General features: G+C 34.4%; 2 protein-coding genes across 2 annotated transcripts; both read right to left on the reverse strand.

Moving 5' to 3' along the window:
* Positions 1-12,429: 12,429 nt before the first annotated feature.
* Positions 12,430-13,479, reverse strand: LOC123556109 (ankyrin repeat domain-containing protein 26-like). The gene has a single exon (XM_045346709.2). The coding sequence runs from the start codon at positions 13,477-13,479 to the stop codon at positions 12,430-12,432; it is 1,050 nt and encodes a 349-aa protein (XP_045202644.2).
* Positions 13,480-17,608: 4,129 nt separating this feature from the next.
* Positions 17,609-23,024, reverse strand: LOC123555124 (uncharacterized protein DDB_G0284459-like). The gene is made up of 3 exons (XM_045345733.2): positions 22,610-23,024; positions 20,369-20,532; positions 17,609-18,130 (listed from the first exon to the last, which is right to left on the reverse strand). The coding sequence occupies exons 1-3, from the start codon at positions 22,972-22,974 to the stop codon at positions 17,628-17,630; spliced, it is 1,032 nt and encodes a 343-aa protein (XP_045201668.2). The 5' UTR covers positions 22,975-23,024; the 3' UTR covers positions 17,609-17,627.
* Positions 23,025-24,206: the final 1,182 nt, after the last annotated feature.

Genomic DNA, 24,206 nt, shown 5'->3' on the forward strand with positions numbered 1-24,206 from the left:
GAAATTCATCCAGAAATTAGATAAAAACATACCGCCTGATACTTACCAAAATCACAAATATGATTCGTAAAAACAAAGAATCGCACAAGTTGCACGCGATTCTAAACATTCACGGTTATCATCTACAAAAACTGAAACAAGGGAAGAAGCGTGAGGGCTTCCATTTAGCGTTGGTAACTGATACAGCCAAACATTCTTTAGATTGCAACTTTTATGCTACAAAAAGAGGTTATTATGGAAGAAACAAGACGCAGATACCTGGCCCCGTGTTCACAAAACATTTTTTCGGTCTCAGCTGAGACTGAGTTTGAAATTTTAATATCAATTTTATTAAAACGTAAAGGTTAAATGCCAACTGAGATTAACCATCAATACTGAATAGCAACTGGAAAATAGTTATTAAAATAAAATATAATTTTAAACATGCTATTTAGATATAAATGACAAATAAAGTTTCATTATCAAACTCAGCTGAGACTGAAAACGTTTTGTGAACATGGGGCCAGATGTCTATCTGCGGAGAAGTACATGTAGGGCCCTGTGAAAGCATTTTCCTCTCGTTAATACATGGGCGGTTTTTGTGAAAACAGAGTACTTTTTATGCATACATTGTAGTCACCTGCAAATGGAGACAACCAAAATTTAAACGAACGGTTTGTTTAAATTTTGGTTGTCTCCCTTTGCATGTAGGCTTCATTCATTCACGGTGGAAAATAATAATTATATATTTCCGATTGTGAAAAATTTCAGATAAATGATATTCGGATAAAACTGCTGAGAAAAGAAAATGTGTTTGCTCTATATGTTTATCAAATGTCTTAAGCTAGAGCATGATACCTTAGTCTTATTCTTAGTGTTCACCTGGTGAAAGTTAATTTGGTCTTACACTGAAAACAATTGCTGAGTTATAAATAATATATTTACAGTTCTTTAGCATTTTTTTTATTTATCTAATGGTATATGTGTCGTAGGGTAAACTAGTGGCACCTGTATTACGTCCGCATATCAAATAAAATACACATATAAACCTCACACATATCAAATTATTCTAAATGATATACACATTTTCATTCATTCACCATATAATATCATGTATTCATGTATTCTTATTTATGTATCGTGTGCAATGTATTTTGATATTTCACGTGATGTTACTTTAGAAAACATTGTTTATAATCGTTTATAGTCGTTTTATTTTATATTCTTACAAAATGGTTTGCTTCATTTTGCATGTTAAATGTCGGGACGCCATTTTCGAAGCAGGGGGAGTATGTCGTAGGGTAAAATAGTGGCACCTCTAAATCCTTAATGTTTTAGTTGTTTTATTTCATTTTCCCCGTTAATGTCCTGTCTGGTGTTCCGTACTTTTACCAAATCCTCCAATATTTATATATAGTATAAGGGAAGTACTAATAGCAGAGCTACCGGCGCCGCGAAGCGGCGCCGATAGCGTCGCATTACGGTTAAACGTATGAAAAAGAAAATGAACAGAGAGATCTAACTGTGTATACTATCGAGTTGAAAATTCGTGGTACTTTTTGGAATCGGTGTTGTTCGGATTTTTTCAAGTACACTATGCACATAGTAATTAATCAGTAAAGGCGTCTGTAGACGCTTACTGTTTACGGTTGACAAAAGCGTCTCGCTTACTGCTTTGAATATTGAATAAAAATGCAATTGAGCGTTTGATAATAAGAAATAAATGCTAAATACATTTTCTACGAAGAAAAAAAGAAATAAAACACAATATTATCATTTTGAAACGACTTTCGTCACGCTGCCATTACTGAACTTTGTTATATATACTTATGTTTGTCTCATGACGTCATAACTCCACAATGGTGTAGTGGTTAGCGAGTTCGCGTTGTAATCCAGAGGTCGTGAGTTCGAATCTCACCTGGGCCAGATTTTTTTTTAATTTTTATTTTTTATTTCATTTTTTTTGTATTATTATGAGTTTTGAAAATATTGTATAACTAAAGTCTATTGTAATTAAATTTGGAATTGGAACATTAACTTTTTACATTACTGTAAGTCCTCATTGCCCAACATTCACACGCAAAGACACAGAATTCCTTTGGCTATTGGCCTAATGAGATTCTGTTAGGTTTGAAATTTTCAAAGTTCAAGCTTTTCAATTTGAAGCAGTTATCATTTTGTGACTGGTTTCCAGTATGATAATAAGTTATGTAAAATTGTTGATGCAGTGCGTTTTAAAAAGAATAACAGAAATTATTCAAATACGTTTTTTTTCTTTATCTTGGTGCAGATGTTAATCTATACCAAACTTTCTTTTGATTATATACAGAATATTTGTAGAGTTTTCACATGTCGAGAATTAATCTTGATGCAGTCTAAAACATGCCTACAGAAATCATGAATTATCATTAATAATTTTAATAGATCTAAAGAACATAAACTTCCTAAACGAATCCATAATTCCAGATAATTCCAGCACCACTCCTTTGATTTTTAACGGGCACTGGTGATTTTTCATGGGAGCTCTGCCTTTTAGGTAGCACCTACTTTCATATTACTGCTATAATGCATGCATATAACAAAGTGAAACGTGGAAAATTAAGCCCTCCCCGAATAAATGTGTTTTCGAAAATTCATCTGCAAACTTATTCAGTAAGTCTTTTCTTTAATAGCAGAGCTACCGGCGCCGCTTCGCGGCGCCGACAGCGTCGCATTACGGTTAGACGTATGAACAAGAAAACGAATAGAGAGATCTAACTGTGTATACTATCGAGTTGAAAATTCGTGGTACTTTTTGGAATCGGTGTTGTTCGGATTTTTTCATGTGCACTATGCACATAGTAATTAATCAGTAAAGACGTCAGTAGACGCTTACTGTTTACGGTTGACAAAAGCGTCTCGCTTACTGCTTTGAATATTGAATAAAATGTAAATGCGCATTTGATAATAAAAAAATTAGTGCTTAAATACATTTTCTACGAAGATAAAAGAAATAAAATACAGTGTAACTTCCGAAAACCGAACGACTTCTGGACCAGCCTATATGTTCGGTATTTGGAAGTTTCCGGAATTCAGAAATTTGAAAGTTTGTAGGCAAAGAGGATGTGTGCACGAAAGTTATGTTTTTTACATGTAGGATAAAGGAGATTATTATTCTTAGTAATTTTACAAGTTTATATAAAGTATTAAATTAACTGACTAATTAAAAAAATACAAATAATACATGATTAACAAATATTAAAAAGCATATCTTTAAAAATACCACTTAAAACATTTTCTATTTAAATTATACCATCTTTAGAGCCCTTAACTGGTCAATATATTTCGTATTAACGTTGAAAATGCATAGTTAAATCAATGTAATTTAATCAATGAAAATACGATCTTTCTTTCCTTCAAACATTAAGAAAGTTTTTCACACGTAAGATATTTAATTAATCACGTTTTCATAAACCGAATACAAATGAAGGTAATCACCGATTACTTCCTTACTTTTGCATCAAATGATCATTTTGATTATAAAGCGTGTCAAAATAAATGCACGCCACTAATAGATAAATAAAAGAACATATTGACAACTTGCCATGGGCGTTTTTAATCCGGCAAATATTTTGCTGTTCGGTTTTCAGAAGTCAATTTTAGTGTTAAAATATAAACAGTCCTTCAAAAATCGTCCGGTTTTCAGAATTCGGAATTTCCGGTTTTCAGAAGTTAGAACTACATAGAAATAAGAACAGAAAAAAACTGGACCTCGAGTTTCGTGCGGTTTTCAAAGGTTTCCGGTTTTCAGAAGGTCCGGTTTTCGGAAGTTCCACTGTACAATATTTTCATGCTGAAACGACTTTTAAATAATTGTCACGCTGCCATTACCGGACTTTATTATATATACTTATGTTTGTCATAATGACGTCATAACTCCACAGTGGTGTTGTGGTTAGCGAGTTCGCGTTGTAAACCAGAGGTTGTGAGTTCGAACCTCACCTGGACCAGGTTTTTTTTTTATTCCTTTTTTATTTCATTTTTTTTTTGTATTATTATGAGTTTTGAAAATATTGTATAACTAAAGTTATTGTGAAATTCAACAAGTGTTTAGTTTTGATGTCAGGTTCCAATGTAGTGCCTGTGCAGTAGTCAGTAGACATAACTTTAAAAAAAAAAAAAAGCTTTAGGATCAAAATATACAGGCATTGAAATGTGAAAAGCAAATAATGCTCTTTTCCCCGTTCGCATATATTTCATCCGTTAGCTTTAAAATCACTGACCAGAGTTGATAAAAAAAAAAACTAAAATTATTGGCGATGAATCGAGAATTTCGGCAAACACTGTTTTTCTCTAGGTAAAATTCTGATCATTAATTTTTAAAAATTGCTAGTCTTTTGAGTTTAAAACAAGCTTTGTATAGTCATGTAAATGATTGTAATTTTCCCATACCAGGCGTCTATTATAGCAGTGTTTTTGACTGAAAGCTGGACACAATCATTCTTCTTTTCAGAAAGAACCAAAATTTAACAATAATGACATTGAAAAGAATTACAATAGTCATTTCCAGGATTACGTAAATTCTAATTTCTATAAACTTTGGAACTGAAACATTAACTTTTTACATTAAGTCCTCATTGCCAAACATTCACACGCAAAGAGACAGAATTCCTTCGGCTATTGTCCTAATGAAATTCTGTTAGGTTTGAAGCTTTTCAATTTGAAGGAGTTATCGTTTGTGACTGGTTTCCAGTATGATAATAATTTATGTAAAATTGTTGATGCAGTACGTTTTAAAACAGAAATTATTCAAATACGTTTTTTTTTTCTTTTGGTGCAAATGTTAATCTATATCGAACTTTCTTTTAATTATGTACAGAATATCTTTCGAGTATTTCACATGTCAAGAATTAAATTTGATGCAGTCTAAAACATACATTCAGAAATCATGAATTATCATTAATCAATACTTATAATTTTAATAGATCTAATTTAAATAGAACATAAACTTCCTAAACGAATCCATAATTCAAGACAATTCCAACACCACTCCTTTAATTTTTAAGGGGCACTTGTGATTTTTCAAGGGAGCTCTGCCTTTAGGTAGCACCTAATTTCATATTATAGTTTTATAATCTAGCATAATAATGCTAAACACAAAGTTTCGATGCTAATAATGTGCATAGGATATATTTCACAATCACCAGCAATAGCTGTCTTGCAAGACCTAGGAGTGGATGGCATAAACCTTTTACAGGCTTAATTACATTTGAAACTTTTCACTTTTACATTCAATGTATTACTATTTTTTTTATTTTATTTTATTTTATTTTATTTTATTTTATTTTATTATTATTATTATTATTTTTTTTTGCTATGCAAACCGTTAGGTCAACTATTATATGCATAGTAAAGTTGCTGCTGAGATCGACTTGCATAAAAAAACAACAACATTAATTACTGTATTTATCACTGACACTTGGGGGTTCAGCATCCCCCCCCCCCCCCCCCCGCCCCTCACAATCCGCCCATGCCAACCTTCAGCCAATATATTTCAACATGTTTTTAAAAAAATACCATATTCTATCAATGCTCAGAAAAACATTGGATTGATAGTAAATAGTATTTTTGAAACATGCTGAATTTGTAACAAAACCTATTCAATGTTTTTGATATACATGTGCTAGCTGATATCTGGGAGGGGCGGCGACGGGAGGGGGACTTTACCTCAAAGTTTCTGTGGTATTTATATCCATATGTCACCCTTCTTCTCTTGCTCCCAACTAGCTCAAGTATTTTATAGTTGTAGATGACTTGGCTACATGGCTGTATGAGGGGGTGGGTCGGATGACAAAGAATTTTTAATGTTCAATTATGGGTTTAATAATAATGTTCAATATTATTTCATTACTATCATAGATGTATTCTGAAAATATAAAACAACAAATAGTAAATATAAACAAGAAATAACAAACATCATTTGACAGATGACAGCTGTCAAAAAGGTAAACAAACGAGCATTACAATAGGTGTGGTGGCGCGTAACTGACCGCTCTCTACACAGTAATTTATAACTCGTAACAATTCATTAAATACATGAAATATCAATACAGAAATTCAGTTACATCAAGAAATATGATTACAAAGTACAAAAATGTTTATTACCTGAATATATGTAGAATATATCCAAAGCTATTTGGTTTTATTTGCACAGTATCAAAGAATAAACGTTTTCAAAACATTGACCATTTATGAGTGACCAGATCGTGATTGGTTGGAATAAGTCACATGCATAAATATTAGTAAGATTAGTAAAGGAGGCGATGATTTACTAATAAACTTTGATAATGTGGCAGTTGACCTCAATACAATCGACACTGTTTATTTTCCAATACAGGTAAATCCAATACTTGCTTTATAATGGATCTATGACGGAATATCTTTGAACACCCCTGGACTTATTCGACTCAACTGCCACATTATCAAAGCTTAATATGAAATTAGGTGCTACCTAAAGGCAGAGCTCCCTTGAAAAATCACAAGTGCCCCTTAAAAATTAAAGGAGTGGTGTTGGAATTGTCTTGAATTATGGATTCGTTTAGGAAGTTTATGTTCTATTTAAATTAAATCTATTAAAATTATAAGTATTGATTATTGATAATTCATGATTTCTGAATGTATGTTTTAGACTGCATCAAATTTAATTCTTGACATGTGAAATACTCGAAAGATATTCTGTACATAATTAAAAGAAAGTTCGATATAGATTAACATTTGCACCAAAAGAAAAAAAAACGTATTTGAATAATTTCTGTTTTAAAACGTACTGCATCAACAATTTTACATAAATTATTATCATACTGGAAACCAGTCACAAACGATAACTCCTTCAAATTGAAAAGCTTCAAACCTAACAGAATCTCATTAGGACAATAGCCGAAGGAATTCTGTCTCTTTGCGTGTGAATGTTTGGCAATGAGGACTTAATGTAAAAAGTTAATGTTTCAGTTCCAAAGTTTATAGAAATTAGAATTTACGTAATCCTGGAAATGACTATTGTAATTCTTTTCAATGTCATTATTGTTAAATTTTGGTTCTTTCTGAAAGGAAGAATGATTGTGTCCAGCTTTCAGTCAAAAACACTGCTATAATAGACGCCTGGTATGGGAAAATTACAATCATTTACATGACTATACAAAGCTTGTTTTAAACCCAAAAGACTAGCAATTTTTAAAAATTAATGATCAGAATTTTACCTAGAGAAAAACAGTGTTTGCCGAAATTCTCGATTCATCGCCAATAATTTTAGTTTTTTTTTATCAACTCTGGTCAGTTATTTTAAAGCTAACGGATGAAATATATGCGAACGGGGAAAAGAGCATTATTTGCTTTTCACATTTCAATGCCTGTATATTTTGATCCTAAAGCTTTTTTTTTTTTTTAAAGTTATGTCTACTGACTACTGCACAGGCACTACATTGGAACCTGACATCAAAACTAAACACTTGTTGAATTTCACAATAACTTTAGTTATACAATATTTTCAAAACTCATAATAATACAAAAAAAAAAATGAAATAAAAAAGGAATATAAAAAAAACCTGGTCCAGGTGAGGTTCGAACTCACAACCTCTGGTTTACAACGCGAACTCGCTAACCACTACACCACTGTGGAGTTATGACGTCATTATGACAAACATAAGTATATATAATAAAGTCCGGTAATGGCAGCGTGACAATTATTTAAAAGTCGTTTCAGCATGAAAATATTGTATTTTATTTCTTTTATCTTCGTAGAAAATGTATTTAAGCACTAATTTTTTTATTATCAAATGCGCATTTACATTTTATTCAATATTCAAAGCAGTAAGCGAGACGCTTTTGTCAACCGTAAACAGTAAGCGTCTACTGACGTCTTTACTGATTAATTACTATGTGCATAGTGCACATGAAAAAATCCGAACAACACCGATTCCAAAAAGTACCACGAATTTTCAGCTCGATAGTATACACAGTTAGATCTCTCTATTCGTTTTCTTGTTCATACGTCTAACCGTAATGCGACGCTGTCGGCGCCGCGAAGCGGCGCCGGTAGCTCTGCTATTAAAGAAAAGACTTACTGAATAAGTTTGCAGATGAATTTTCGAAAACACATTTATTCGGGGAGGGCTTAATTTTCCACGTTTCACTTTGTTATATGCATGCATTATAGCAGTAATATGAAAGTAGGTGCTACCTAAAAGGCAGAGCTCCCATGAAAAATCACCAGTGCCCGTTAAAAATCAAAGGAGTGGTGCTGGAATTATCTGGAATTATGGATTCGTTTAGGAAGTTTATGTTCTTTAGATCTATTAAAATTATTAATGATAATTCATGATTTCTGTAGGCATGTTTTAGACTGCATCAAGATTAATTCTCGACATGTGAAAACTCTACAAATATTCTGTATATAATCAAAAGAAAGTTTGGTATAGATTAACATCTGCACCAAGATAAAGAAAAAAAACGTATTTGAATAATTTCTGTTATTCTTTTTAAAACGCACTGCATCAACAATTTTACATAACTTATTATCATACTGGAAACCAGTCACAAAATGATAACTGCTTCAAATTGAAAAGCTTGAACTTTGAAAATTTCAAACCTAACAGAATCTCATTAGGCCAATAGCCAAAGGAATTCTGTGTCTTTGCGTGTGAATGTTGGGCAATGAGGACTTTAAGTAATGTAAAAAGTTAATGTTCCAATTCCAAATTTAATTACAATAGACTTTAGTTATACAATATTTTCAAAACTCATAATAATACAAAAAAAATGAAATAAAAAATAAAAATTAAAAAAAAATCTGGCCCAGGTGAGATTCGAACTCACGACCTCTGGATTACAACGCGAACTCGCTAACCACTACACCGTTGTGGAGTTATGACGTCATGAGACAAACATAAGTATATATAACAAAGTTCAGTAATGGCAGCGTGACGAAAGTCGTTTCAAAATGATAATATTGTGTTTTATTTCTTTTTTTCTTCGTAGAAAATGTATTTAGCATTTATTTCTTATTATCAAACGCTCAATTGCATTTTTATTCAATATTCAAAGCAGTAAGCGAGACGCTTTTGTCAACCGTAAACAGTAAGCGTCTACAGACGCCTTTACTGATTAATTACTATGTGCATAGTGTACTTGAAAAAATCCGAACAACACCGATTCCAAAAAGTACCACGAATTTTCAACTCGATAGTATACACAGTTAGATCTCTCTGTTCATTTTCTTTTTCATACGTTTAACCGTAATGCGACGCTATCGGCGCCGCTTCGCGGCGCCGGTAGCTCTGCTACTATCAGAATGCAGAATGATTTTCACGAATTTCGTTTGGGAGGAAAGAGTAGGTCACTCAGTTAATGATTTTTTTTTCGATGTTCTTGCGAAATAAACGACAGAATAGAATCGGCTGGCGCAATTCATGTTTAATTTGCCGATCCTATTCTGTCGTTCATTTCGCATGAACTTCGAAAAAAAAATGAATTCTTATGTTTACATAATATTTACTTTCCTTTTGAAAACTGGGTTATATTTTAAATTGCACACATTTTGTTAAATTTAACATTAAAACCACTCTCACGGTTCAAAAGACGGAAGAACTGCCTTGTGATTCAAGGAACGTTATCCCTGACCTTACATGGACGTCCTCAAAGAGACCAACAATTCAAAAAAAGTACGGGGAACTAACTGGGAGTGTACACCTGGCCATTTGTTCACAAAACATTTTCAGTCTCAGCTGAGTTTGATAATACAGCTTGATTTGTCATTTATATCTAAATAACAGGTCAAAAACTAAATTTTAAGTTAATAGCTATTTTCAAGTGGCTATTCAGTATTGATGGTCACTCTCAATTTGAATTTAACCTTGAAGTTTTAGTAAAATTGATATTAAAATTTTGATCTCAAACTCAGCTGAGACCAAAAATTGTTTTGTGAACGCGGGGCCTGGGAATAACGTAACGTTTGCCCGTTCTGATTGGTCAGTCATGTCGAATTTCTTCCGTCATGCCAACGTTATTTCATTCACACGAAAATTATTTGATTAAAGTATCACTATTCATATGTTTTTCCTCCGAAATTTTGGTAGAACTAAGATAGTTCTTGAAAAACATGTAATTAGATATGATTGTTTCGATTTATGGAATTCTGTAATGTTATAACGAAAGTCTATGGAAAAACAATTGATGGTCTTGTACCAGCGGCCCTTTACATTTGCGCCGCTCCTTTTTGCTGTTCATACACAAGGAACATCATCATTTTTTTAAATGGGAAAGAAATATTAGGTTGTGGTACGTCTTTAAGCGTCACTCGTTATATATAGAATATTACACAAGCTACTTTTCTTAACCGAGTTGAAGCTACAGGATTAGGAGTATGGGAACTGGAGAGGAAGACTGGGTAGGGGCGTGTCCAAATACGAAATTATGGGGTTGTTGTTAAAATGTTAAAATTTTCTCAAAGAAGAATACCATTCATAGCAAAAGCCCAAAGTTCGAATTTCAAATGACGTGCGATATATCATTTTTTTTGTTAAATGTCGCAAAGTTCGATTATCAAATTAGCTTTGAATCGATTAAATATCGACGTGCAGATTTATTTTCGTTTTTAGCTCAACTGAGCACGACGTGTAAAGCTGGATTATCTAAGGTCTGATAAATAGAAAAAAAACTTGTAAATATTTTAGAGGCCACTGTTTTAACTTGAGCTGCATACTAATATGACATCTTCTTTATCTCAATCAGTTCCGGGTCAATTATGAAACTTCATTATCTAAGGTCAATTGGACCTTCGTGGCTTTCTAAAGTTGCGACTTTGTTGATATCTTCACGTAGCTTTCTGTGTTATTACTTTTCGATTTTCCAGACAAAACCCAGTGAAAACATGTTTGAGGTAAAGCACCCGAATTGGCAATCGGAGTTTTACGTGCGATTACGTATCCTTTATACGTGATTTCGGCTCCTTTCGGGGCCATTTTAAGAACAACCGAAAATTGCCGAAATGGCTCACGGAGCGTACGTAAACAAATGAAAATTGACGAATGTCATTACGAGTCAACTTCCGTATTCATAAACGCTCATTGTTGAGACAAATAAGAGGTAACTAGAGCTACCAAAACTTTAATCTTAAATTCTAAGTAGAATAGAAGTTTGACACCGGATGCCCGTGTTGATGGTCTAATGCCGTATGATGTGCGTGATGATGTGGAATAAACAGGTATGTCAGGCTGGAATCAAATCCATTCAGAAATAACAGAGGTAGAATGAAACTGCATAAAGAGTTTTATGTTCATGATGTTTAAGTAAAAAGATGGATTAATTCATGAATGTTGGTGCAAGCATAAAATTGCCTTTGCGCTATATGATGCGGCCGGTGATCGTAAACTAGTTACAAGATTGAAGCAAATTCATCAAGTATAATAACAGAAATAAAGTAAAAGTACACTTAAACTTTAACGGGAATCTAGACACCGAAGCAAGGGAGAGAAGGATAGCTCCCCATATATTTCGTATAGCAGAGCTAAATTACTGAGCGAATTTGCCAACATTTTGAAACTTGTAATTTAATTTCATGCAACTGGCACTAATGCTCCTCCGTACTTCTTGAATTGTCTGTACTTGCTGACCAACTCCTGTTAAAAGCTACGGAACCCATAAGTGCCATTTTCCCTTTTTATTATCTTGTAAAAACAAAATAATATTTCGAAAATACGAAATAATTATCATTTCGTGAAAGCATAACACTATTTCGTTATATTTTTTTTACGTATTTATGAACTAATCTATGCTTTTAGTTTCGCTAGTATATTCTTTTTTTATTTCGTTAATTGCGAAATACTATTTCATAAAAACGAAATACATTTCGTGAAATATTTCGTTTTTTACGCCTGAACATTATTTTGTATTTTCGAAATAATTATTATTCCGTTCTTTTGGAAATAAAAAAATAAAGACTGTAACGTTTAAAACAAAAGTGTCGAAAGTCAATTTAGAGGCTCCGTGAAAAAAAATCAATACTTTATTTTATCCTTATATTATGCAACTTTATTAAACTTTGGGAAAAATCCATTAAACATAGAACATGACGAATTGATACTGCAACAAACGCTCATGAACAAAGTGTAATTGTTATTAAACCATTATTATCATTTAGTAATTAAAACACCTCATAGATATCCTTGTGAATGTCATATGTCTGCTTCACCAGAATGTAATGACATGAAATGAGTCAAGTCATGAGAAAACTAACATAGTGGCTTTGCGCAGTCTGGTCAGGATCCATGCTGTTCGCTTTCAAAGCCTATTGGAATTAGAGAAACCGTTAGCGAACAGTTTGGATCCATGCTGGTCGCAAAGCCACTATGTTGGTTTTCTCATGGCGCGGCTCAAATGCTCTTGCTGTAGGTCTATTATGCACAAAAAATTGTTTATCTACGTTTCCGAATTACCATAACCATTAAAATTGTTTTTGGATGACACTAGGAATAACTTCCGGCCGCTTGGAATACTGGGAAGTCTGGTTCTATTTCCGATAGACTGATCTTCGGAAATCTCGGCCTTTGTCGTAACCGGTGTTCCGTTTCTTCCGGAAATTGGTGTCAACACTCGCTTTAAGTTTTTCTGTGAGTTTAATATCCCAAGTACATCTTTCGCGAACGACAGACTGGAAGGTCGACTTCCGGCTTCTGGACGTCGCTTGTACAAGTTACTATTGCTTCTGTGGAGACTATTTGAGCGCGAGAGTCCGTTGTGTGGTGTTCCTCTTCCTAGAAAATCGTCAACATAATTTGGTGTCGTGTCACGTGACATGTATGACCCTTCGAACTGTTTATTTTCAAGAATTGGAGAATCTAATTTCCTGTTTACAAATGCATTCCTTGAAGGGTGTCTAGAATGCGGGGTATTATTTCTTTGAAACAAGTTTTCATCCTCAAGAAGTCGCATAAGCCCCACTTGGTTGTTTACGTGCTTCGTATTTGCACCACCCTCACAGACAAGAACCTTACAACATTCTGGCATTTGTAATTTGACACTCAGTTCCAATGACGTAAGCCCTTGTCCGTTTGCTAATTCGAGATTTATCGTTGACTTAGTGACAGACGAGTTCACAAGAACTTTTATTGCCGCCGCATTTGCGCACATGATTGCGTGCATTATCGCCGTATTTCCTTCATTGTCTTTAATATTTGGATCACAACCCTTACATCTAGCCAATACACGTACTAGATCTAGTTTGTCGTTGTCCATTGACGCGTACATCAACGCGGTTCGCCCATTTTCGTCCGTCGCGTTTATCTCACTTCCTTGTTTAAGGAGCATGCGCACTAGATGCGTCCTTATTTCATCTTTGGCTTCACAAACGGCATATATAAGCGCAGTTTTTCCATCATGGGTTGTGATAGATAAACTGTTTTCATTGTCTTGCAAAATGTGTCCTATTTGTCTGACACGCCCTTGGGCAATCGCAGTGAAAATATCCATCATTTGTGAACTTTTATATATTTAACCAATTAACAAAACTTGCATTTAATTAACTAAACTTCCATATAGTTAACTGAACTTTTTTTTATAGTTAACCACTGCACAAATACTGAAAATTCACCTGTCCAGTATGATCCAAAAATTCAAGGGCTCAAAACTGGTTAATCAGACAATTTTGAACAATTTCATCAGATTAAAAACGTTTTTTTTTCCACTTTATGTTAGTGCCAGTTATTTTCTCTCGACCTGTATTCGTTTTACAACATTTTAGCTCCATAAAAATCGAATACACAAACAAAAAGTACGGGTAATATTTGCGTAATTGATTATCAATCTATTTGCAGTTCCTTCCTTTTTACAATGCCACCTACTTCCATTAATTTTCTCAAATATAAACTCAATTTTGCTTTTGTTATTCTCAAATTTAATCCGAATGTTTGTTTTTGTTGCTTTTTTTTCATAAAATCCTTCGTCGGTTTTATGGATTTATGTGTCACTTTGTCGTATTTTTCTTTTCAGGATCAATTTTTGTTAAAGTCTTAGTTTTGATTAATAGTTTAAATATTAACAACGCATAAATGACTCCAGTATGTATTATTTTCTAAAACGCTTAAGTTTTAATCTTCCATCTACTTAAAATTTTACCATGATCTACAAATATGGCCTAGTGTATTTAACTTTTAATCCATGTTTTATTTGTCAATCTTTCCTGTATTTCTATAACTGCTATTTAAAATATACAATAACTTGAATAGAATCCAGTTAGAATTTCAAAACCCTAATTGCATTCTTTGTAAATATTTGCGACTATCTTTGTATAGTGTCTTTATTTACGCAACAAGTTTAAGTATAATATATTTAGAATGATAATAATTAACTTGGCAATCAAAAAAAAAGATCGAGGTTAACTTGTTTTGCGTGCATCTTAGACATCAAAAGATCGACCGGCGCTTTATCAGTATAAATCCCACAGGGGCTTGAAAAAAAGTGTGTATGCGTACAGGAACGTACGTAGTACTATATAATATTAGCGCGGCAGGACGAGCATTCTTACACCAAGAATTGCAATTCCAGGAGTGTACATTTAGATATCTATATAGCTTTAGCGACGGATGTTACTCGTCGCGAGATCGATCCTCGGGCGGGGCGTATGTTCTCCGTGACTATTTGATAAACGACATTGTGTCTGAAATCATTAGTCCTCCGCCTCTGATTCATGTGGGGAAGTTGGCAGTTACTTGCGGAGAACAGGTTTGTACTGGTACAGAATCCAGGAACACTGGTTAGGTTAACTGCCAGCCGTCATATGACTGAAATACTGTTGGAAAAACGGCGTTAAACCCAAAACAAAAAACAAACAAACAAACAAACTTTAGAAATAATTTGTTTAAAAAAAAAACGTGTTTTAAAACTATTTATACACGATCGGGCGTAATAATTTCACGATTTGATCAAATCATTGTTTGCACTTCAGATGTGAAGGAATGATATCACGAGGGCGAAACCCGAGTGATATATACTTCAGTTCTATTAAACACGTTATCAAGAGTTATATTATGTGTATCCTAATTAACAGCCACTAAATAGTTGTTTGTTTTGAGTGAGTTTTTTTCCCAACGTGCCGCTATATGACGTTTGACGCTATGACGTCATAACTGTGTCATACAGTGAATTGTTGCGTAATACCACACACACAATTTTCAGTTCCCACTTTTTCTAATTCTTTGTTTACTAGGAAAACGAATCGACTCATATTAGGTACATTGTATAATCATAGTCCCAGTGCACAGATATCACAGTGTATCTGTGGGATAAGGAAAAAAACATAGAATAAGGATGTATAAGATCTAAATAAATCCAAAATTAAAATCGAAAAGTTTAATTAGCGACTACCTGTGGCAATAAGCAGTAGAGTCATTCTACGGTCGTAAAGACGACCTTTTGATGAAAGGCTGGGAACATTGTAACAGCTCGATCAATATAGGTTCCTCCGTACTACTATATAACACTTTGGCACAGTTACAAGGCCCATGTTACGCAGAGATACAAATTGTGTACAAAAATAAACGATCAGTTATAATCGTTTTATCATTTTATCATTATGATTTAAAAAGACGACTCGACTTTTGAAGATAATCTTTGAAAACAGTTCAATGCTCTAATCGATTAATTTGAACTGTGGCAAGTGTTAAAGGAAGGTTTAAAACCATGCTTCTACTGCATGTTCAAATGGTCTTGAAAAATGACATGCTACAGTCTGAAAATTGAATAATATTTGCGAAGTCTTTAATTTCAGTAATCTATTCCTTTCCACTGGTACGGAAATACGGAAATATAATGTAAATATAAGAAATGAAACTGTTTTTTTTTTTTTTTTTTTTTTTTTGGATATGCCTATCCTATCCTGTCCTTCATTTCGCACGAACACCGAAAAATGATTTTTTAGATAAGCGCGAACCCAGCAATACACGAATTGAAAATTTTAGTATAAACAATTAGGAATCGCAAATTCTTAATAACGCAAAAAGTCTTTGTCAGTTAGCAGCAACGCGGATAGATTTATTGTCTGTCCAATCGCGAATTCTTTACAACGAGAAAAATTTTGCTGTCTGTCTAATTGCGAATTCTTTACAACGCGAATAAGTTTGTTGTCTGTCTAATTGCGAATTCTTTACAACGAGAAAAATTTTGTTGTCTGTCAAATCGTGAATTCTTTACAACGCGAATAAGTTTATTGTCTGTCAAATCGCGAATTCTTTACAACGCGAATAAGTTTGTTGTCTGTCTAATCGCGAATTCTTTACAACGTGAATAAGTTTGTTGTCTGTCTAATTGCGAATTCTTTACAACGCGAATACGTTCATTGTCAAATCACGGAAACCATAGCAATGCAAATTATGTCTGTTGTTTGTCAAATTGCGAATTCTGAACAACGCAGAAAAACATATTTAACAAATAATCAAGGCCTTCGCGTTGTTTATCGACTAATTTACCACGGTTCAGAGTTCAGATGCGTAGGAATTGAACCACGAGGCGTTAGCCTGAGTGGTTAAATACTGAAGCATCTGAACGATGAACGTGGTAAATTAGACGATAATCACAAGAAGCCTTGATTGTTTTCATTCTGACATGCACGTTGAATATTCATAGATATTATGCTGGAATTCATTTACGCGAGGAGTAATGTTTCGGACGTCAGGCGGCTACATGACGTCAAAATTGACGTCATCTACATGACGTCAAAATTGACGTCATAATGCTCTCTTACCGGTCCGTGCGTCAACCGTGGTTTATCGCGGGATATATTGCGTTTGATTTTCTTTATTGTTTAAATGGAAATCAATTTGAGCCATGTTAGAATTAACAAATAATCAAGGCCTTCGCGTTGTTTATCGTCTAATTTACCACGGTTCAGAGTTCAGATGCGTAGGAATTGAACCACGAGGGCGTTAGCCCGAGTGGTTAAATACCGAAGCATCTGAACGATGAACCGTGGTAAATTAGACGATAAAACACAAGAACGTCTTGATTGTTTTCATTCTGACATGCACGTTAATGTATTTCAATAAATATTATGCTGGAATTCATTTACGCGAGGAGTAATGTATCGGACGTCAGGCGGCTACATGACGTCAAAATTGACGTCATAATGCTCTCTTACCGGTCCGTGCGTCAACCGTTGTTTATCGCAGGATATATTGCGTTTGATTTTCTTCTTTGTTTAACTGGAAATCAATTCGAGCCATGTTAGAATGTCTGTTAAATCGCGACTTCTTAACAACGCGAATAAGTCTGTTGTCAGTCAAACAATGCGAATAAGTCTATTGTCTGTCAAACAGCGAAATAAAGGTGTTGTGATTATTCCCAACTCTACAGTACATTACACCTCAACCATAGTAATGACAGCGATGATTTTATTTGTGGGAGATACTTGCCATAGATGTTTTAATATGTTAAGATTTTAAGAAAAAAAATCTTTGTTTTTTATACAGTATATCCATTCTATTTCGATAAATGTATGCCTACAAAACGTTTCAGACCTCCGTCGCATTCAAAAGCGTATGTTTTCAGTGAATGTTTTCGCGAAATGCGGAGAATGAATTGGTCATAACGAGTACTCAGATCAAACTACTTTTCAAAGTTTTATTTTATATAAATGTTTCTGTTGCCATGTTAGCGGATGACACCAGTGATAAAGGACCGCGAAACAGCTGTGCCGGAAGTAGTGGAGCTGGTGCTTGCATTGGCGGGGTAGATGGTGTTGATTGCTGTGGCGGCGTCGGTGACTCAATGGTCACTGTGGCAAACGCGTGCAATGGAATGTCGTCTGCTTCTTGGTCGGCAGAATTGGCTTCCGAATTGCAACCTTTTCCTGCGCTACCGAATTGAATAGCGTCCTTTAAAGGGCCGAAATGACGCTTCTTATTCTTAGACAAAGCACCAGATCGATGCTTAACTGAGCACGATTTGACATCATGTTTATGTTCCAAATATTTGTTGTACGTCAGTAATTCAATATATTGTAAAGCCTTTATTTTTTGCCGTAAGTTTGTCAGCAGGTTATTGGCTTCTGAAGCTGATTTCACGTTGTTGTATTTCTTATAGAACACCGGTTCCTTTTTCCTTGCCTCCATCTCGTATCCCTCGGGCACTGAAATTGTTCAAGGAAACTTGAATAACTTGATATATTTTAGCACCTGAAAATTAGCGCAAACGACAGAAAAACATTAGTGTCACATGCTTTTGATTTATTAACAAAAAACTAGGTACTGACTCGAAATTTCGACTTAGTTAGGTAAGTTGAAAATTCGAGATACTGAGTCGATTATTTTAGTTAATAACTCGAAATTTCGAGTAACCCACGTCGAGAATTAAAGTAATTAACTTGAAATTACGACTAAGTACCTTCCGTTTTATTCGCAAAAATTTAACGTTCATTCGTCAGTCATAGGTCAAAATGGTTTCTTTAATAGTCTCTTATGTTGTATAAATATGAATACATCCACCTACACATCTATACATTGTACCCAACATGTAAGGAGTTTAACATGAACTACTATATATCAATGCATGGCCTACCCTAGCCTTTAGAACTACTCCAGATTTGAAACTGTACGTATCCATGATATATTCCTACATTTACATGCATTTTAAGTTCCGGTGGTTCGGACAACTTTAAAACTTTCCAGATTATGTCACAAATTGTGAAATATTCTAAGTTCAAACACTACCCGGTCTATGACATCTCCTCAAGATCTACAGCTACTCAAGTACTCGCATTCATTTTAAGTACTTCATGTAAAGTATGTCTAAATTGCCTTGCCACACGGGCTCAAAATACTGGGTCCAAAACATTTCAAAAATTCCAAAACTCATTATCTGATGAAGATAACATAGAACTATTTGCAGCTGTCCAGAAGTATATTCTTGACAGTGGAAGGTTCACTAAAACATTGACTTCCATTGTGACATGTGCTGTAATATCTTGATAACACCTGACATCCTTCTACGTTTTAACTGGTTCATCGCAGGTGGATTTTCACTTATTTTCATCTATTGATTTAATCCTTTCTTTCTCTACATATTATTTTCTTATAACTATCACGATTTGAAATTCTTTACTTCTCTTACTAGCACTTAACTTATTTGTGACTTCTGAAATATGTATGAACAGGCTGATAATATTTTGTCTTTTTCTTGGTAACTATATGAATAAAAGAGCCTTGTATGATGTTAAGTGTCTACGATTTTCTTACTAGCACTTAACTTATTTGTGACTTCTAAAATATGTACGAACACTGGCTGTCAATATTTTGTTTTGTTCTTGGGATTTATAGGAATAAAGCTTTATATGTTAAGTGTCTACGATTTTCAGAAACATCTCTTATCGTATATTTTCTTCTAAAATTGGATGTATTGCACAAGAAATATTATTCTGTTTTGTAAATTTAAGCCATGTTTTTGGTGTATATTTTATAACAGAAGATTGACCTTATAAGTACAATGTGCTTTCGTCAATATTCTTTGCATGCAAAATGGTTACTGTACTATTGTTATTTGTGAAATTCATGCAATAAATATGTTTTAAACTAAAACATTTCAGACTTCAGCATGTATCATTTGGCTAACCAAGCAATACTGTCAAGGGTCAATGACCGATGCCAAATTTCACAGGGCGAAAAATGTGCAGCCATGCCGGGACTCAAACTTGAAGTCCCGGAATATCATAAGAATGCTGTACAGACTGAGCTACTTATTTCGATTGACTCGACATTTTCATCCTTTCTTTTCTCTTTTTTTATTTTTTTTATTTTATTTATTTTTTTTTTTTTGAAAAAAAAAAATGAATGAGCTGTTACCAGAAGACAATATAGAAGTATTTATTGAAGTTCAAAATTATATAAAACATAGCAATCTTTTTTGAGCAGTGATTTGCATGTGTACCATTAACAGTCCCCAATTACATCTCTCGTGACTAAATTTCTTTGGGGATTTTTTGTCCTTGTGAAAACTGGCATCAATTTCTTCAACCTCTTCAAGCTTTTTTTCTTCTTTTCTTGTGATGCTTTAAAACAACCTAAACATAAATGCTCACGACTCATTTTGTTTATTGATGCTTTAAATAGGTTGTTTGTCAGCCGATCAGCTTTGATATGTTTTTCATCAGGTGAGGGCATTCATTAATGTTTGAAGGACTTGTCGCCCGACCCTTTTTCCTTTATTTCTTTGTGCTGTATATACCGGTATGTTCTGTTATTGTAAATATGTAAAGGGCAGATAAAATAAGGTTAACTGGGGCCGCTAAAACATGTTCTTCCAAAACTGTGAACGAGTCCGAAACCGTGACAGACAGTTATGACAATCGGCTAAAAAGATAATAAAAACATACCCTCTGTTGCTAGAAACTTCATTTCACATTTTTTGTTAAGAACGTCTTCCTTCAGTGCTTCTGTTTGTTGTTTGGTTATCCTGATGAGAGACATTACCTCCCGGATCTCTTGTTCCATGGCTAGTGCATCCGTCTGCCGCCTCCTCAACTTCTCTCTCTGTCTCCTGAAACGAAACTTAGTGTTTTAAAAATGTAACATTTGCAAACATGGTCGTTTAAGGTGAAGGCGTCATTCATCTTTTTTTGTTAGTGTAGCGGTTCTCGTATCGGGTGGCCTCTGTAGCTCAATTGGTAGAGCGTTTGCACGGTAAGCCGAAGGTCCGAGGTTCGAATCCCGTTCGAGGCTGCACATTTTTCCTGAGACTGTTACAGTTATCATCTGAATTATTTGTTTGAAATCGTTTAGAACAAATGTATGTACATGCAATGTTCAACAGAGCGACGTTTACAACAACACAATGTATTGACGTTACGTCATGCTACTAATAAACTTTGATAATGTGGCAGTTAACAAGATACAAGATACAAGATACAAATTTTTATTTATAGTCGGGTTGTAACAATAATAACATTAGCTATGAATAGCTATTAGCCGACTTAACAAATAACAGTCACATTACAATACAAACAAATAAGCACATAGAAAAGCACATGAATTATCAAGCATAAAAGCACATTATACATAATACAACTGCAGGACTTCAAATTATACAATGTAAAAGCTGAGAGGTTTGTGCTAATCTTGACCAAAGTCTAAAAATAAATTAAGATCTAATCAGTAAAATTCTGAAAAAATTAATATAAATACAAGAGTGCACCAGCTAAAAAATGTCTTCAAAAATCAAATATCACCTTGAATCAGATTCAAAGAGACCTGATTAGCACCTATCTCGAACGAGATGAAGAAAAACAATGTTCTTTTCTTCCAAAAGGACCTTGAAACTTTGGTAGATTTATTATTTTCCGAATCGGCGAATGACTCAGATAGCATTTATCTTTTGATTTCCAGCTCCTGCCGTTAATTATTTGGCATGAATCATTTAGCAATTACTAATACACTTTGATAATGTGGCAGTCGAGTCCAATAAGTCCAGGAATCCAATCGACACTGTTTATTTTCCAATACAGGTAAATCCAATATTTGCTTTACAATAGATCTATGACGGATTATCTTTGAACATTCCTGGACTTATTGGACTCGACTGCCACATTATCAAAGTGTATTAGTAATTGCTAAATGATTCATGCCAAATAATTAACGGCAGGAGCTGGAAATCAAAAGATAAATGCTATCTGAGTCATTCGCCGATTCGGAAAATAATAAATCTACCAAAGTTTCAAGGTCCTTTGGAAGAAAAGAACATTGTTTTTCTTCGTCTCGTTCTGCCTCGCTCTCATCCAAACAACAGAAATGCATCGCGAATGCACGAGAAAATGAATGATTTTGTCTTATGTTTACAGAGAAATAAAGACGGCCTTGTTATTTAAGGTAATTCTAAACGTTTGATAAACCGGAAGTAATGGAATAGCTCCTTTATCCTGATGACGAAGCATGTAAGCAATAAAGCCTGGACTAGGTGCATGGATATGAAAATCGTTAACTAATAGAAACCCGTGAGTAAATTTTTCAAAACGACAAAGTTATTGTCTTGCTAAAAGTATGATATGATATCAAAATATTTGACATGTTAACTAATTCCAAAAGTGAGAAGGTTAAATTAAACTCTACATTATATAAAAAAATCTATTAGCGAAATTATCAAAATTGTGATTTTCATAAAGACTAGCTCTTGTTATGAAAACTGGAGTGAGGTTCAATCTGAATCTGAATCTGAGTTGATGCGTCTAAGTAATCAGTACTGGCTTTTATTCAATGTTTGCTAAAAATCAAGCACATTACCATATATTTATATGTACCGAATATTCTAAGCGTATTCTGGATTTTTAAACAATAGGGTTTCTTCAAATTGTACATCGTAGAATAAAATTTCATCCAAATGTACAGAACTACCTTAAGTTAAGGTGAATCAGCAGACTGTGCAAAATTAAATCCGACAACTCGCAATAATTACACAACTTATCGTGCAGACTCTCTTCGTTCCCCTAGTATGTGGGCATTGAAAGGCAAGTATACTTTGTTAGTGGATCAATCATTCAAATATGCGAGAACAGATTATAAAACACGAAGCGGTGATAGTAAATGAAAGAAATATATTCTTCGTCAAGGTACACACTGTTTACCTTAACTTATAAATTTGTGATTTTAACTTCCGTTTCCGGTTTTCAGCCATCCGATCATCAAAGTCTTCAGATGTTTCATCACTATCATCATCTGAGTCCGTTGATTCCTTCGCATTATTTTCCCTTCTCCTTATCATTCTCTCAGCCATTTGAGTTTCCATCAACTTCCGTCTTGAATAAAAATTTGATTTTTTCTCCGAGCTGCTTGTAAAGACGCCATTTTCTTCTCTATTCAAACAGTCAGTTACACTTGGTGAATATTGATTAACATCACGTTTTGGTTTTCTTTTAAGCAGTTTCTGAAAGAATGACATTTTAGAAATTTCTAATATAGTCCAGAAAAGGATCGTACTTGACACAATCATCTGTCGTAGTCATATTGTGATGACATGGCGTCATTTTCATTTTGTTATGCGGCGTCATCTTCACGCTAACGTCTGCTCAACTTTCGCGCGGTTTTCGCCTCACATTTACTCCATTGTGGCTACCGATAGGCCCTACATTTTTTCCCCATATTTATTTAAAATTTTGTCTATATCTTATGTGGGGCTTCCATAATGGGGTAGTTAGTAAGCTTGCAAAATTCGAATCACTTATCCCTTTGTCAGTGTGGATTCGATGTCCACTTCGACCGTCAAATGAAGAAAAAAACGCAGAGGGTCACTGGTTCAGCCTAAAATCATACACGGAAAGGCAGCGCGGACCCATAGAAAGTTCAAACCTTTGTCGAATTTCAATGATTTCTTCAAATTCAATTTATAAGAAAGCGTTTGCTATGTTGTGTGTAATGAAACATTTTATGAATATACGGATTTATGAATAGATGCGTATTATCACGCGAGTTCGGCAATCTCCGATTTTTACGGAAATCATGCGAGCGTTGAGCTACAATTAGGTTTGAAGAATGCCGAATCGCCTAACAAGAATTAGTCCAATTCATGACATTCACTTTCATTTCACACCAGTCTGTGGACGGACCGTCAGGGGAGGTAACTAGAATCACGGACTGGGACGAAATCACACGGAAATTGCCCATATGCTTTAAAACACCCTTTTATATACTGGGGGTCATTGAAAAGTTACCACTTAATATATACCTCTTTACTTGTTTATACAATATCGACGTCACTTTTTCATGGCCTGTGCGCGGTCGATTACTCATAGACCCTGTCTGATCATGTCTCCTAACCCATTTCATGACTGTCAGGTGAGAACAGCACATACGACGTGCAATTACAGGACATGAAAGTTCGGCGTTAACCATGCCAATGACCTGATGGCGTTGATCGTGCCTTAAACGTGGCATTCTTAGCAAGGATATTCTGGATTTTTTAACGTATTCCTTTTAGTCTGTCGACTATCTTTCAAGTGCAATGCATGATTTGCGATAGAATTTTCGTACATGTAGACATTGCTGGAAAAAGTCATTTTGCACGTGCAGCCCGTGCCTCAAATGGAGTTAATCAAATTTGACAAATCTTTACACTAGTGACGTCTCAGTTGCGTCAAAAATGTAGTCGTGTTATGCTTTTAACACAGTCCAGTGCGATATATATAAAATATAAGGGCCAAAACGGATAATTCAAAACGTGATAAA

This window comes from Mercenaria mercenaria, chromosome 7, assembly GCF_021730395.1.
Source record: "Mercenaria mercenaria strain notata chromosome 7, MADL_Memer_1, whole genome shotgun sequence".
Classification (NCBI taxonomy): domain Eukaryota; kingdom Metazoa; phylum Mollusca; class Bivalvia; order Venerida; family Veneridae; genus Mercenaria; species Mercenaria mercenaria.

Excerpts from the sequence above, each read along its gene's own strand:
- LOC123556109 (XM_045346709.2), bottom strand. The coding sequence starts at position 13,479 with ATGGATATTTTCACTGCGATTGCCCAAGGGCGTGTCAGACAAATAGGA.
- LOC123555124 (XM_045345733.2), bottom strand. The coding sequence starts at position 22,974 with ATGATTGTGTCAAGTACGATCCTTTTCTGGACTATATTAGAAATTTCT. Across the intron at positions 20,533-22,609 it reads TCACAAATTTATAAGTTAAG|GAGACAGAGAGAGAAGTTGA; the intron begins GTAAACAGTGTG and ends GTTTCGTTTCAG. Across the intron at positions 18,131-20,368 it reads GAAGTTTCTAGCAACAGAGG|TGCCCGAGGGATACGAGATG; the intron begins GTATGTTTTTAT and ends GAACAATTTCAG.